Here is a 14213-nt window from a genome sequence, read left to right as displayed (position 1 = left end):
GAAGGGTAGAGAAAAATTTGTTCCTCCTCCACAATGTTATATACAAAATTAATTTTTTAAAGTTTAAATGAAAGTAAATAGATCTGAAGTTTCTTTTTATCAGCTGAAAAAATATTCACTGGCCTTCTGCCCAGAGTTTAAAAGAAATCAGCATGAGTCTAATGAAAAACAAGCTGCAGGTCTCAGGGAAATTCAATATATAATCTTTCTTTTCCTTTTAGTTTTTGATTGGTTTCCATGGGAATCTAGGCTTGTGGGGATCTCTAATCTATTCATGGAAAGCAGATGCTTGTATTTTCATAACTTCGTAAAAGTGGGGGTCAGTGAAGAGATAAAGATGATTAGGAAATGAATATGGTTGTAGGAAATATGATCATATTCAAAACAAAATTCTTCAAGCCACAGAGATTTTAAAATCTGCAAGTCTGCTCTATTTTATTTGAGAGGTATTGTGTCATAAAGAAAAAACACTGGACCTAAAAGCAGAAGCTCTTGGTTCAAATTCTGAATCTGGCCCACGAGAAAGAAACCCTTAAGTACTTCTTTGGGGGTTTGACTGGGAAACTGGATTTGGGAATTACTCTAAGATAGAAAAACCAGAGACTGAGAGAGCAAGCTGCAGAAGAGCATGTAAGTTGTCTTTCAGTGAAGCTTTATCGGGAGCACTGAGCTGAGAATCAGCAAAACAAAATAATTTCTGATTCTACAAGTGACAAAGTGGCTTTGAAGAATTCAAACTCAGTTCACTCATATAGAAAATAGGTAATATTCAACTATTCTAACTGCAATGAAGCTTCTATGAAACTAAATGAAATATTTTTTCCTTATTAGAGCTATGTTAGAAAAATCCAAAACAGTGATTTCAATCAAGATTTGTTGGCATGTTGTTCCTCGTGACTGTAAATTTCATCCATGCAAGTAAAAGTACATTAAGTATAATCAAAATATTAAAGGGCAGACAGGTTTTTACTCCAATTCTCAGATTTGTTTAAAAACAGACTAACTCCGGTTTTGGCTGGAACACTCATTTAAATGTAAGATCCTAAATATTTGAAATCAGTTTCTAAACTGGGAAACCAGAGGACAGGTTTAGAGGTAGTTTCTAAATACTCAGAAGAGGACAAACTTGATGCTACTTGCAATGTAAAAGTTAGAATGCAATGAAGCAAAGATTCTTTAGATTAGGACTTGGCCTACCTGGAAAAGGCAGCCGAGGTAGGGCTGAAGTCAAATGGGGTGAACTGTAACTAACATTGCCCATCTAAGTCCAGAGACTTCTTGAGAGAGCATTAAGATTCCAGAACATAAGGGTTTCTTTCATACACTCAGACCTTCATACGTTTCTAAGTAATGGCATTGCAAATGTCTTCTGGTGCTTTCTTTTAGAAGCACACCAACAGCTAAAACCTTATTTGCTTACTCTTCAGATACCCACTGGCTACACAGTTTGTGGTCAAGTGTGTACTTATTAAATTGTTTTTAAATGCACTGAGTGAATACAGCCACAGAGAAGCCTAGAAGTACCCACTAAACAACTCCAGGTGATTTTGACTCCTGTTCAAATTTGAGAACCACTGGGTTAGAGTATAGATACATGATTGCATACAGTTCCTGAGGCTAAGGCTGGGGAAATGCAACCTAAGTGCTTAAAAGCCTAGGCCAGGAACCATTCTTGATTCCATTCTCCCTTATCCTACCTACAAATCATAGTCACTGATTTCTGAAAATTTCACCATTTTTATATTTGTATTGGTGTGACACATACAATTAGAGAGTATAAATCTCAAGTGTAAAGATTGATAAAATTTTAGGTAACCAACACACAGATCAAGATATGGAACATTTCCTGTACCCCTGAAAGCTTCCTCAGGCCTTTTCAGTCAAAGCCTATCCCTTGGCTAATCACAAATCTGATTTGAATCGCCATATAGTGTTATCTGTTCTTGAAATTCATATGTATTGGCATATGAGTCTGACTTCTTTCACTCAACATGATGTCTATGAAATTCATTCATGTGGTTGAATGTATCTGCAGTTCATTTTTTTTTATTATGTAGTATTCCACTGTAGGAATATACCACAATTTATTTACCCATTGTCTGTTGATAAGCATTTGGGTTGCCTGTGCTATTAAGAATGTTTGCTATTATAAATAAAGCTATCATATACATACGTGTCTTTTGTTGGAAAGAAGCACTTATTTCTCTTAGATATTATTGAGGTTGGGGTGTGAACTGCAATGATGTTGGGGGTGTGTGTGTGTGTGTGTGTTTAGCTTTAGTTGAAATAGTCAGTTTTCGAGAGGGAATGCACCAACTTACATTCTCACCAAAAATAGTTGACAGTTCCAGTTGTTCCATATCTTTACCATCAATTGATACTGCCAGACTTTTTCATTTTAGACGTTCTAATACAAATAGTTGTGTGGTGGTATCTCACTATGATTTTAAATTTGTATTTCCCTAATTAATAATGATGAGCACCTTTTCATGTGTATTTTGAACATTTGGATACAATCTTTGTGAACAAGGGCTGCATAGTTTCAACATGAATAAATCTCAAAAACATGATATTAAGTCAAATATGTACATATTTACATATATAAAATGTTATTTTACACACTTAAATCTTGTAGCGGTGCCAAAAAATGCATACACATGACTTGTATTCATCTCTTGTTATCAGCATATCTTGAGTATTACAATTTTAATACAGTTTTTTCCTTTCTTAAAATGTGTATACATTTTTTTGGCACCCTCTGTGTGTGTGTGTGTGTGTGTGTGTGTGTGTGTGTGTGTGGTAGAAAAATATGCATGGGAATTGAAACCATAAACATTAAGATAGATTGAGGAGGCAGAAAAAGAGGGGAATGGGACTTTGGAATATAAATAAAAAACTTCAAGCTTGTTTTATTTCATTAAAAAAATCAGAAGCAAATTCTTAAAATCCAGTTTTATCGCTTCTGAATATTAGGTACACAGTGTTTTAATACTACTTTCAATTCTTATCTATATGTTTAAAATAATTAGTTTAAAAAACAAGACAAAAAACATTCTGGTATATGCAAAGGCATAGAAAACGATGAATAATGTATTAAGAAAATTGAAAGGAGAATTGACTCAATCTCTTCATCCAATGATGAATTGGACTAAGAAGATCCTCAAGGACCTTTCTATCTCTGACATCTACTGATTCCCAAAGAGCAATTTCATGTTTACACTTGTATTGCAGTATGATTAATAGCAATAACATTGATAACTTACACTCTTTTCTTTGTTTTTGTTTCATTTGATAACTTCCACTCTTGGAGAGTATATTTCCCTAACAAGCAAAATGCTTTATAGCTAAGGGTTCATCTTTTCTACACAGCAAATAGGGGAAAGTATTATCCCATTTTATAGATGAAGAAATTGAGGCATACAAGAGTGATATCTGTTGAGAAATTAAGCTTACGGAGTCTTGTAAAATCCTACTTACCAAATTATAATGAGGTGAGTGGGTAATGAAAAGTACAACTATTAATTTAAACTTCAACAATTTTGAAGACCATACCATTCATAACAAATTCATCTGATGTTCACATTTATTGACTGAGTGGTTCATTCCTTCATTCATGTATTAACAACTGAATCCCAATTAAATGGCAGGAGCCGTGCTAAGACTGGAACTATAAAATCAATAAGACATGGCCTCTGCCCTCAAATAGCATTAGAAGGGGTGAAATACAGGTAAGTGATTAGCAGTGGTAGGTAAGGAGTTATGGTAGAGGTGTACATGTACTGAGAGGGAATACAGGAACATGGAGTTGAAGGGGCCTGGGGAGCGTGGATTGCTTGGTGTGTATGTGTGCAAGTGTGAGTGTGTGTACAATAAGGAAACCTAATACTGTCACCTGGTATTAAGTTTCCTTGAGAGGTTTCAAAGGTTTTCTACGCTTCTTCATTTTTGGTAAATCATTCACATAGAAACATATTTTAACATATTTTGAAAACTGAAAATTAACATTCAGTTTTCATTGATGAATAGAGAATTCTGGTTTTGATTTAAACCAGAAAAAAAACAAAAACTTAACCTGAAGTTTCTTTAATTTTTGCATTGAGCATGATCTAATTTTTCAAAGAGGGTAGTCTTAATCTTTTTGAAGCCAAATTAATAACCTCCTGGAAGATTAAAAATGCATAACTATGAACACTCAGTAAGAATGCTAAAGCTTTTGTATCTTTATTAACAAATAAATGTATCTGTGGAAGTCAGAGAAATAGTAGTTTCCCTTGAGCAAAACAATTCTAACAATTAGATATCTTTTGTAAGAACCCAGGAAAGGTATGACTGATTGCTTTCTTGGATTAAACTGAGGGTACTAAATGAAAAACAAATTAGGTACAGATGTTCAGTAGATTGAGATTAATTTTATTCTCATGGGTAACATTTCCTTAGCTGCTTGGTCTAACAGCAATTTGTTTCCAGAGAAGTGAATATGTGTCAAAAAACTAAGCCAATCACCAGAGTAGAATAAGATTTTTCCCATATATGTATTTTGAAAGTGGATAAATGTTTCTAATAAACAAAATGTCTAACATTTGTATTAATAATGACTTTCTATACACGTAGCATACCATGCATTCATTCATTCAACCAAGACATGTCAGACACTGTGTTATATTCTGGGGGATTCAAAATAAATAAAACAAGGTTCTTGCCTGGAGCTCCAATCTCGCGTGAAAGAGACAGGTGAGCAATGATTACAATACAAGATAATGGGCTCTAATAGAGACATGAACAAAATGTTATGGGGAACATGAGTTTTCCTATTAACCATCTTCAAGAAAGATAACATAGTATATAGTTCACTATCACACAAAAAAGCAAAAACATAGCAAATAACATATGAGAATGACTGATCTTCAGGTCAATAATAATCACTATTTACATGTCATGGCTGTTAATATAAAACACTTAGGTATTGTAAGGCACATAGACCAGCTTTAATCATCACTTGATATCTTTATCCATGATCTTTGTAAACAGCTTAAGAGCAGGAATCATGTCTTTCACCTTTGTATTCCAAGGTCTGGCACAGGACCTGTTTTAACATATGTTGAATGAATGCATGCATGCAATATATGTGAATATTGATGATTACATAAATAGCACACTTCTGCATTCACACATAATGGAATAGGAAATACCTGAACAGAATATTTGACATCTGATATATCAGAGGTTCACTAAACAAAGGAACTGAAGGTTAATAGGGATTGGTACTGACGGTACTTATTTATAGCAGACACATGTGATTCATTTTTCATGTTTTTTTCTAGGTATATAGTCATGACTACATAGTAGACATTTGGCAACTACTGTTTGAATGAATAGTTCTACCTCCACAATATATCTCTTGGATCCAACTCCTCCTGTCTACTGGTCTGAACTATAATATGTTTCTATGTACCTCCATTCTCTTTCTCTTCCAAAGTAGCTTTAGTTGCCATATTAGTCTGCCTAAAGTACTTGATCCTGTAACTTTCATTTTCATATTTCCTAAGTGTTTCCCTAGTAGTCAGGACCTTTCATTTAAAAAAATATAATTAATCTTGGACAGACAAGGACCAAAATACCAAATGAAACCTCAGCTAATTTTATTTAAAAGAAATATATAGAGAGAGGGTGCCAAAAAATATATACACATTTTAAGAAAGGAAAGAATTATTAAAATTGCAATACGCAATATATACCGATAACAAAAGATGAATACTAATCATGTGTATACATTTTTTTGGCACCCCTGGTATAATTTTAAAAAATAGGATAGGAATTGCACAGTATAAAACCCTGGCATTGGCCCACATCGGATAGTAAATGGCTAAAAATTAATGAGCTAGGTTGTTCTGAGAAAATTAATTATTCATATGTTTTCAAGTGAGAATGGATCCCGACACAAAAAAATCTAGTTGTTATATATTAAATGACTTAAATAGAAGAGATAATATAGGATAATTTTAAAACTATTTCTGTTTAGGTCTTTAGAGTCCCAGCAATTGTTTATTGCTGGGTTTCTGAGAGCCTTGCCCTATAAAAGCACAGTTTAGGAATTTGCTAATGATTTGTGAGGAATTTGTACCCAAGTTTTTGGGTTCCTTCTCTGTAGCCCCCTTCTCTCCAGGATTTTGCCCTGCAAGTCCCAGGCACTGCTAACTCCAAACTCCATCCAGGTTTCTCAGCCTAAGATTCCTGCTTCCTGCTAGGGTCTTATTCTTTTGGATTCCAATTTGGAAAATGCCTTAAACGAAAAAGGCCAGACGAATGTGGGGCTTCCCTTCTCTGAATGATCGTAGTTTCTTAGATACTGCCTGTGCTGATTGTTCTCAGTGTCTTCAAACAATGTGCTGTATATATTTTGTTCAGTTTTTGGAGATGTTTTTGGCAGATGGGTTATTCCAGGGGTGTCCAAACTTTTTTCAACGGTTTTCACCGAGGGCCATATGCGGTAAAATACACAAACAGCCGGGCCACTCACTTGAGGTGAAGTACGTATTGGTTCACCTGGTTTATTTAAGTAAACGAAATATATTTTTGGAATTTGCTGCGGGCCAATTAACAATGGATTGTGGACCGCAGTTGGCCCACGGGCCGCAGTTTGGACACCCCTGGGTTATTCTAAAATACGTAGTTATGGCCAGAATTTATGCCTAGTTATGAAAGTCTATTATGGATTGCTCATTTTTATGATTTCTTCTTTTATATCCTTAAACATTCCATCAATGGTTATTTATATTGTGTTTTCAATGATGCCAATATCTGATGTTTTTGATGGAATAAATCTACTTATTGTTTTTGTTCTCATTTGTGGTAGATTGCTTCCTCATGTATTTCACTGTGAGATCTTGTTTGATCTATTTTAATATGAGGGAATCCTAGAAGTTTAAGGTGAAGATGTTTTCTCTAAAAAGCATTTGTGATTGTACTGTCTGATCAGAGGCAGGGTGTGCTACACACCTGGGACATATCATCTCCAAGTATTCTTTGAAAATTATTTCTAGATCCTTCACCGTCTTGTTCCTGCCTGATCTATACTATCCTGGCTTCTTAATAAGGGTGCTTTTGTATGAAGCACAAAATCAAACACAATACCCAGGTTTGATAGGGACAGAGCACTAAAGAATTATTACCATCCTTGTTCTGGAAATTCTACTAATGCTAGTATAGCCTAAAGATATATTACTCATTTTCAATTATACCTCTACAAAACTGTCATACTGTTGATCACCAATTTAAATCCTCATTTTCCCTTCACATGATCCACTGATATTAACTTAGGTTCCTCCAACTTAACATTTTTGAAGTTGAGTTTTAAACTCAAATGAATCACAATAAAAAAATCTAACTATCAAATTCTTAATATTGAGGCTATTTCAAATATGAAATGTTTACTTTTTTATGATAGCAAGTTAAATGGAGTTACCCCTCCCGAGTGAATAATTTTAATAGCTGACAAGTCTAGGTGAAAGGTTATAGATATCCGAGAAGCAGTTAAAAGTGAGATTCAAAATGAGGGAGAGTTTAAAAAAATTACTATAATGAAATGCAAATTCAAGAGCAGTAGCTTTGGAACTAACCTGACAGATGCGACTGATAGGAGCATATAGCTAGCACATTCAGTAATATATCTTAATGTCAGTCTTTTTTTATGTACTCAACTAATGAACAGGTATTTTTCTAACCCCTCAATTAATATGCTTTATCTGGTTCACATTTTTAAGTGGGAAATAACACTAATAGTTTCTGCTGGATCTAACTAATTTCCATTGCCTTTTATTAAAAAAATATACGTCTAAAATAACAAAAAGGAAAATACCAGGCAATAACAATATATTTTATACACAGAAATTTTATGCGGGAAAATAGTTTTCAGGGAAATAAGTCTTTAAGTAAATTTAGTAAAGCTTCCCATTTCATTTTTTTGATATGTTTAATTTTAAAAATCTGAGCTCTTGACAATGCCTTTAAAAACTTGAAATCATAAAAAGCTGAAAATATATTCAGAAAATAAATTTATTTTATGCCCCCAATACCACTTATTTTAAGAGATTACAGATTTTTCTTGTAAAAGTAATACTAATTAAAGGAAAAATTTTAAACAGTGAAAAAGTATAAAAATTCATATATATTCCCAATGTTTAAACCCACTACTACTGACATCTTAGTGGGGTTTGTTTGGGTTCTTTTTTCTTTTGTCTTTACTTTTCCCCCATGCATAAATTGATTTGTAACATAGTTTAATCGTACTGTACATATAATTTTGATTCCTTTTTCCCGACTTAATCTTAGATCATAAAGTAAATTCTATTGTTCGAAGAACTTGGATAAGTGACAGTAGTCACTGATGATTGTGGTTTACTATCTTATCTGCAGCTTAAAGACTGTTTTTACAGAAAACATATGAAACTAAGAGTCATGTACATGTGATTTTTCTATCATCTGTCCATTGTACAGTTCCATTAAGCAATTGATAAGTAGCACACAAAAGGTTTATACTTCAAACTAATTTTAAATCTCACCTTTTGAGCTGCAAGATGGAGGGCTGTTCTCTGGCTATGGTCAGTTTTATTCACATCTGCTCCTGCCTTCAGGAGAGTATCTGCACAATCCAGTCTGTCAGCCAACACACAATACATAAGTGGTGTTCTCCCAAACTGATCTTCTTTGTCTTTAAGGGCAGAGTTTCCTGTGAGTATAAAAAATAGTGATATTTGATCATTGTAATTACTACTATGACTAGGAACTACGTTTACTGTTTGTTATCAAGCACTAAATGCTAAATGCATTAAATACATTATCTCATTTTGCTTACCCTATGAGATAGCTATTACCACCCGTATAATACAGGAAACTGAGACTCAGAGACGTTAAGTAACTTTTGTATATTATACTGAAAGTAGGTGGTACAGCTAAAATTCAAAATGATTGTTGACTCTTGGTCATATTCTTAACTACTATGTTATGCTAAATTAACATTTCGAGATAACGAAGCTACTCATTTTCCTCCCTCACTCCTTTCTTTTGTCAACAAATACTTAGGGAAGGGCATACACTAGGCAATGTGGTATGTTTCTGAGAGATACAAAAATGAATCATAGTTGGCTTTCCATTTTAGATAATATGGAGCAAGTGCATATTTTCCTGATTCTCCTGATAATTACAACTAAACACTCCAGACAAAATATACGAAAGGTCAAGAAAACTAGGCATACTGGCTAGGGAACTATGAAACTTCAGGAACAACCTGATGGTGAGTTCCCTGAAGGTTTATTGCCTCCCAGATATACCGTAGTCAGCCTTGGTGCTAAAGTAGCACACCAGAAACACCAATGGGCATAGACACAAAATTCTACAAGAAGCCTACTCTTTCTAGTCAAAAGATTGGCAAGAGGGTAGCCCTGCAGGTATGAACTATTTTGACTATACCGGCTCTACCCAAAGCACATATAACAAAAGAGACTGCAACTCCTTTCCTCCCTGCTGGATTCTGCAGAGAATGTAGGGAGGAGCCCTGTGAACCATGGGGCCTTGAATTAAGCAAAGAATAGCAATGAGGTGGTATCTTACCCCTTCCAAGTAGAGAATGGGGGAGTACTATGGAGAGGCAGAAGCTGGAGAAAGCAGTTCCTTAAATAGACACATGAAGTTGTAGACAACTCTGAGCAGCTCATGTGTGAAACTGATCAGAATCAAAATAGCAAACTCTCTGAGACTTGAACTCTGGGTGGAATATTGCCCAGGTTCTAAATTGGCCTGGGTATCACAGAAATGGAGCAGACCGGAAGAGCCTTACAAGTGCTTAGAAAAATAACTTGACACATGAACCACAGTTCACAAAACTGGAAAGAAATGTTCATTCAAAACCTAAATAGATTGTCAGTCTACTAAAATAGATTTAAATAGGATCCAGAGTCTCATAAGATAATACACAAAATACCCAAGATATAATCCAAAATTACTAGATAAATCAAGAACCAGGAAAATATTTACTTAACCAAGAAAAGACAATCAACAGGCACCAACATCAGGAATATACAGATATTAGAATTATTTGACAAGAATTTTAAAGCAACTATGATAAAAATTATCCAACAAGCAACTATGAATACTCTTGAAACAAATGGAAAAAGACAAAGTCTCAGCAAAGAAAGAGAAACCATAAAAATGAACCAAATGAAAATTTTAGACTAATAAACATTTAATAAATAAGTAAATAACCAAATGAAGTAACCAAAATAAAAACCTCATTCAAAAGGCTCAATAGCAGAATGAAGATGACAGAGGACAGAATCGCTGAACTTTATATAGACCAATAGAAATTATCCGTTCTGAACAACTTACAGAAAATATAGAAACAAAAATAATCAATAGTCGCAGGGTTCTGTGGCACAACAAGAATGTATCTACCATTCATATCATCACAGAAAGAGAGGAAAAGAATGAAGGGCTGAAAATATATTTGAAGGGATAATGACTGGATATTGCCCAAATTTGGTCAAAGACACAAATCTACAGATTTAAGAAGCTGAGTAAAGCTCAAACAGAATAAACCAAAGAAATTCATGCTGAGTCAGTCATAATCAAATTTTTGAAAACTAGAGATAAAGGAAAAAATCCTGAAAGCAGCCAGAGAGAAACAATACATTATTTATAGGGGAACCGCAATTCAAATTATAGTATATTTCTCATGAGAAACTATAGAGACAGAAGGGAATGACAATATTTTTCAAGTGTTAGGTGATGGGGAGAGCTGTCAACCCAGAATTCTACATTTAATACTTGCCTAGGGCTGAGGGGAAAGGGGGAGGCGAAACAGTATTTGACGGGTCATAGCTAAAGGGTCTAGGGTTTCTTTGGGGAGTAATGAAATTGTTCTAAAATCAATTGTGGATGTTTTTACAACTCTGTGAAAATACAAAAAACACTGAATTGTACACTTTAAATTGGTGAATTATATGGTATATATGTATGGTGAATCTCAATAAAGTGGTTACAAAGAGCCTCACTGCATATAAATTAAAATGGACTACTAAGACATTCAAGAAATGCAGAAGAAGATGGGGAAGGGACAAAAGAGGAATAAAAACAGAGAGAACAAACAGTAAACATATAACAAATTGGAAATCTTAAATCCTAACATTAATAATTACATTAAGGTAAATGGTATCAACACATCAGTAAAAAGATAGAGATGGATAAAAAAAGAGGATCCAACTATATGCTATTCATAAGAAACTCACTTGAAATATAACAATATAAGTAGGTTAAGAGTAAAAGAATGAGCACAGACACACCATGTAAACACTAAACAAAAGAAAGCTGAAGTGATTATATTAATATTTGATAAAGTAGAGTTCAGAGCAAAAACAATTACCAGGAACAAATAAAAACATATAATGATAAAAGGGTCAATTCACAATCTTAAATGTGTATGTACCAAACCACATAGCTACAAAATACACACAACAAAAGCTGATAGAATTGTAAAAAAAACACTTGAAAAATTCACATTTATAGTTAGTAACTTCAAGACACCTCTCTCAATAATTGCTTGAGCCACTAAAATGAAAATCCGCAAGCATAAAGAAGAACTGAATAATACCATAAAGCAGCAGAATATAACTAATATTTATTGAACATGTCACACAGCACCAGCCAGATATACAGTCTTTTAAAACACCCATGGGGCATTCACCAAAATAGACCATATATTGGTTCATAAAACAAATGTTAACAGATTTAAAGAAGTAAATCACACAATGTATGTTCTCTGACAGTAATGTATTATAACTAGAATCAATAACAGAAAGATAATGGGAAATCATTGAGTATTTGGGAATTAACACATAGATAATCCAGGGGTTAAAGAGAAAGTCCCAAGGGAACTTAAAAAAACATAATTAAATGAGTGAAAATAAAAATACTGTTTCTACCCTACACATGAGGGGGGCTTAGAAAGAAATATACAGCATTGAATACTTATATTAGACTAGAACAATAGTTTTAAGTCAATGATCTATGCTTCTACCTTAGCTCACTAAAAAAAGCTGAGCTAACTTAACCCTAAACAAGCAGAATAAGTATATAATAAAGGTAAGAGCAGAGATCAAATGAAATTAAAATCAGAAAAACACTAGAAAAAGATCAATGAAGCTAAAAGTTGGTTCTTAGACAATAGCAATAAAATTGGTAAATCTCTGATCAGATTGATCATTAAAAACAAGCATATTGAAATTTCCAATATCAGGAATGAAAGTGGGGACATCACTACAGAGCCCGCAGATATTATAAGGAAAATAAGGGAATATTATAAACAACAAACAATAAACAATTTTATGCCCATAAATTCACAATTTAAGTGAAATGGCAAAAAAATACATAGGTTAATAAAACAGAATCATGAGTACAGAAATAGACTCATACATACGATCAATTGATTTTTGACAAAGGTGCAAAAGCAAACCAATGGATAGTCTTTTAAACAAACGGTGCTGGAAATTTTAGAATCCACGTGTAAAAACAAAAACCAAACAAACCCAAAACTCAACCTATACTTTTCACCGTAACAAAAATTATCTCAAAATAAATCACAAATTTAAATGTAAAACCTAAAACTACATAAAAGTTTTAGAAGCAAACAAAGGTGAAAGTCTCTGTGACCTTGGTTTAGACAAAGATTTCTTAGATATGATAACAAAGAACAATCCATTAAAGACTGATAAGTTGGATTTCATCCAAATTAAAAACTCTGTTTGAAAGACTGTTAAGAAAACAAAAAGACAAACCACAAATTTAAATATTTGCAAAACGTGTATCTGAAAAGCCTTCTATCCAGAATAAAGAATTTTTACAAGTGAATAATAAAAAGACAGATGATGAAATTAAGATGGGCAAAGGTCTGAATAAACATTTAACCAAATAGGCATATGAAAAAATGGTCACATCATTAATACACAGGGAAATGCAAATTCTAACCACTCATCTGTGAGAATGGCTAACACAACAAAACCAAAAACAAATCTGACATTACCAAATACTGGTGAGGATGTACAACAACTAGAACTCTCAGATATAATTGGTAGGAATACAAAATGGAAAACGGTCAGTTTCTTATTAAGTTAAATATACACTTACTACATGGCCCAGTAATCTCTCTTCTAGGTGTTTACTCAGAGGAAATAGAAGCATGAAAACTTATGTTCATGATAACTTATGTTCTATTTCCTTTATCTTTAGATTTCAAGATATAAAAACCTGTATGTAGATGTTTATGGAAGTTCCATTTATAATTACTAAAAATTGGAAACATCTCACTTGTCCCTGAACTGGAGAAGGACAAAAGAAACCGTAGTACATCCACACAATGGAAGACTGCTCAGCAATAAAAAGAAATGAACAACAGACCCACTCAACAACGGGGAGGGGAGGGGAATCTCAAATGCGTAATGCTAAGTAAAGAACACAGTCTCCGAGAGTATACGTTGTATGATTCACTTACATGGCATTCTGTAAAAGCTTAAACTATAGGGACAGAAAACAGCGTGGTTACCAGGGGCTGAGATGTGGGAGGGACTGGTTATAAGGGGACATGGGAATTCTGGGGTGCGATGGAACTGTTCTATATACCTTGTTGTGGTGTTACTACATAACTATATATTTGTTAAAATTAAATAACTGTACACAACAAGGGAGAAGTTTACAGTATTTACTGTATTTATACCTCAATAAATTTTACTTAACAAGAAGAATAACAAAAGATACCATGGCTTCTGCCATGCGCTTTAAGTGAAAACATTTTGCTACTTTCACCACACGTAATGATCAGGTGCTCATATACTAGCTGAGGGTAATCGTATATGAGTTGAGCATGAGAGAAGCCAGTTACTTTTTAGGTGTTTTAGCATGAACTCTGCTCGTGGGGGAAAAATACTGGCCAAATATTTTCTTTGGGGAAATGGAAATTTTAGATAAAGAAAGAGAAGGTGTTGCACTTCTGTCTGAGTTGTTTAGTGCCTGAAACTAAGCTACCTTTTTAGTTCTACATATTTTAATTTATATTTAAATCTTGGATATACTGGGACCCAGAAGTACTTTACAGCTGTTCAGATAACTCACTTTGCTAATCCATGTTTCCACGTAATCTGGTAATAAGGCAAGAAAGGTCATTGCTCTTG

General features: G+C 33.8%; 1 protein-coding gene across 2 annotated transcripts in view; it reads right to left on the bottom strand.

Moving 5' to 3' along the window:
- INVS (inversin) overlaps nucleotides 1-14213 on the bottom strand; it is a 117553-nt gene that overhangs the window by 93790 nt on the left and 9550 nt on the right. For both annotated transcript variants that reach the window (XM_019729227.2, XM_019729229.2), the window contains exon 3: nucleotides 8559-8725. In XM_019729227.2, the coding sequence (XP_019584786.2) occupies nucleotides 8559-8725 (167 nt within the window). The remainder of the gene's footprint in view (nucleotides 1-8558; nucleotides 8726-14213) is intronic.

This window comes from Rhinolophus sinicus, linkage group LG04, assembly GCF_036562045.2.
Source record: "Rhinolophus sinicus isolate RSC01 linkage group LG04, ASM3656204v1, whole genome shotgun sequence".
Classification (NCBI taxonomy): Eukaryota; Metazoa; Chordata; class Mammalia; order Chiroptera; family Rhinolophidae; genus Rhinolophus; species Rhinolophus sinicus.
This window is presented reverse-complemented; position numbering and strand designations above follow the sequence as displayed.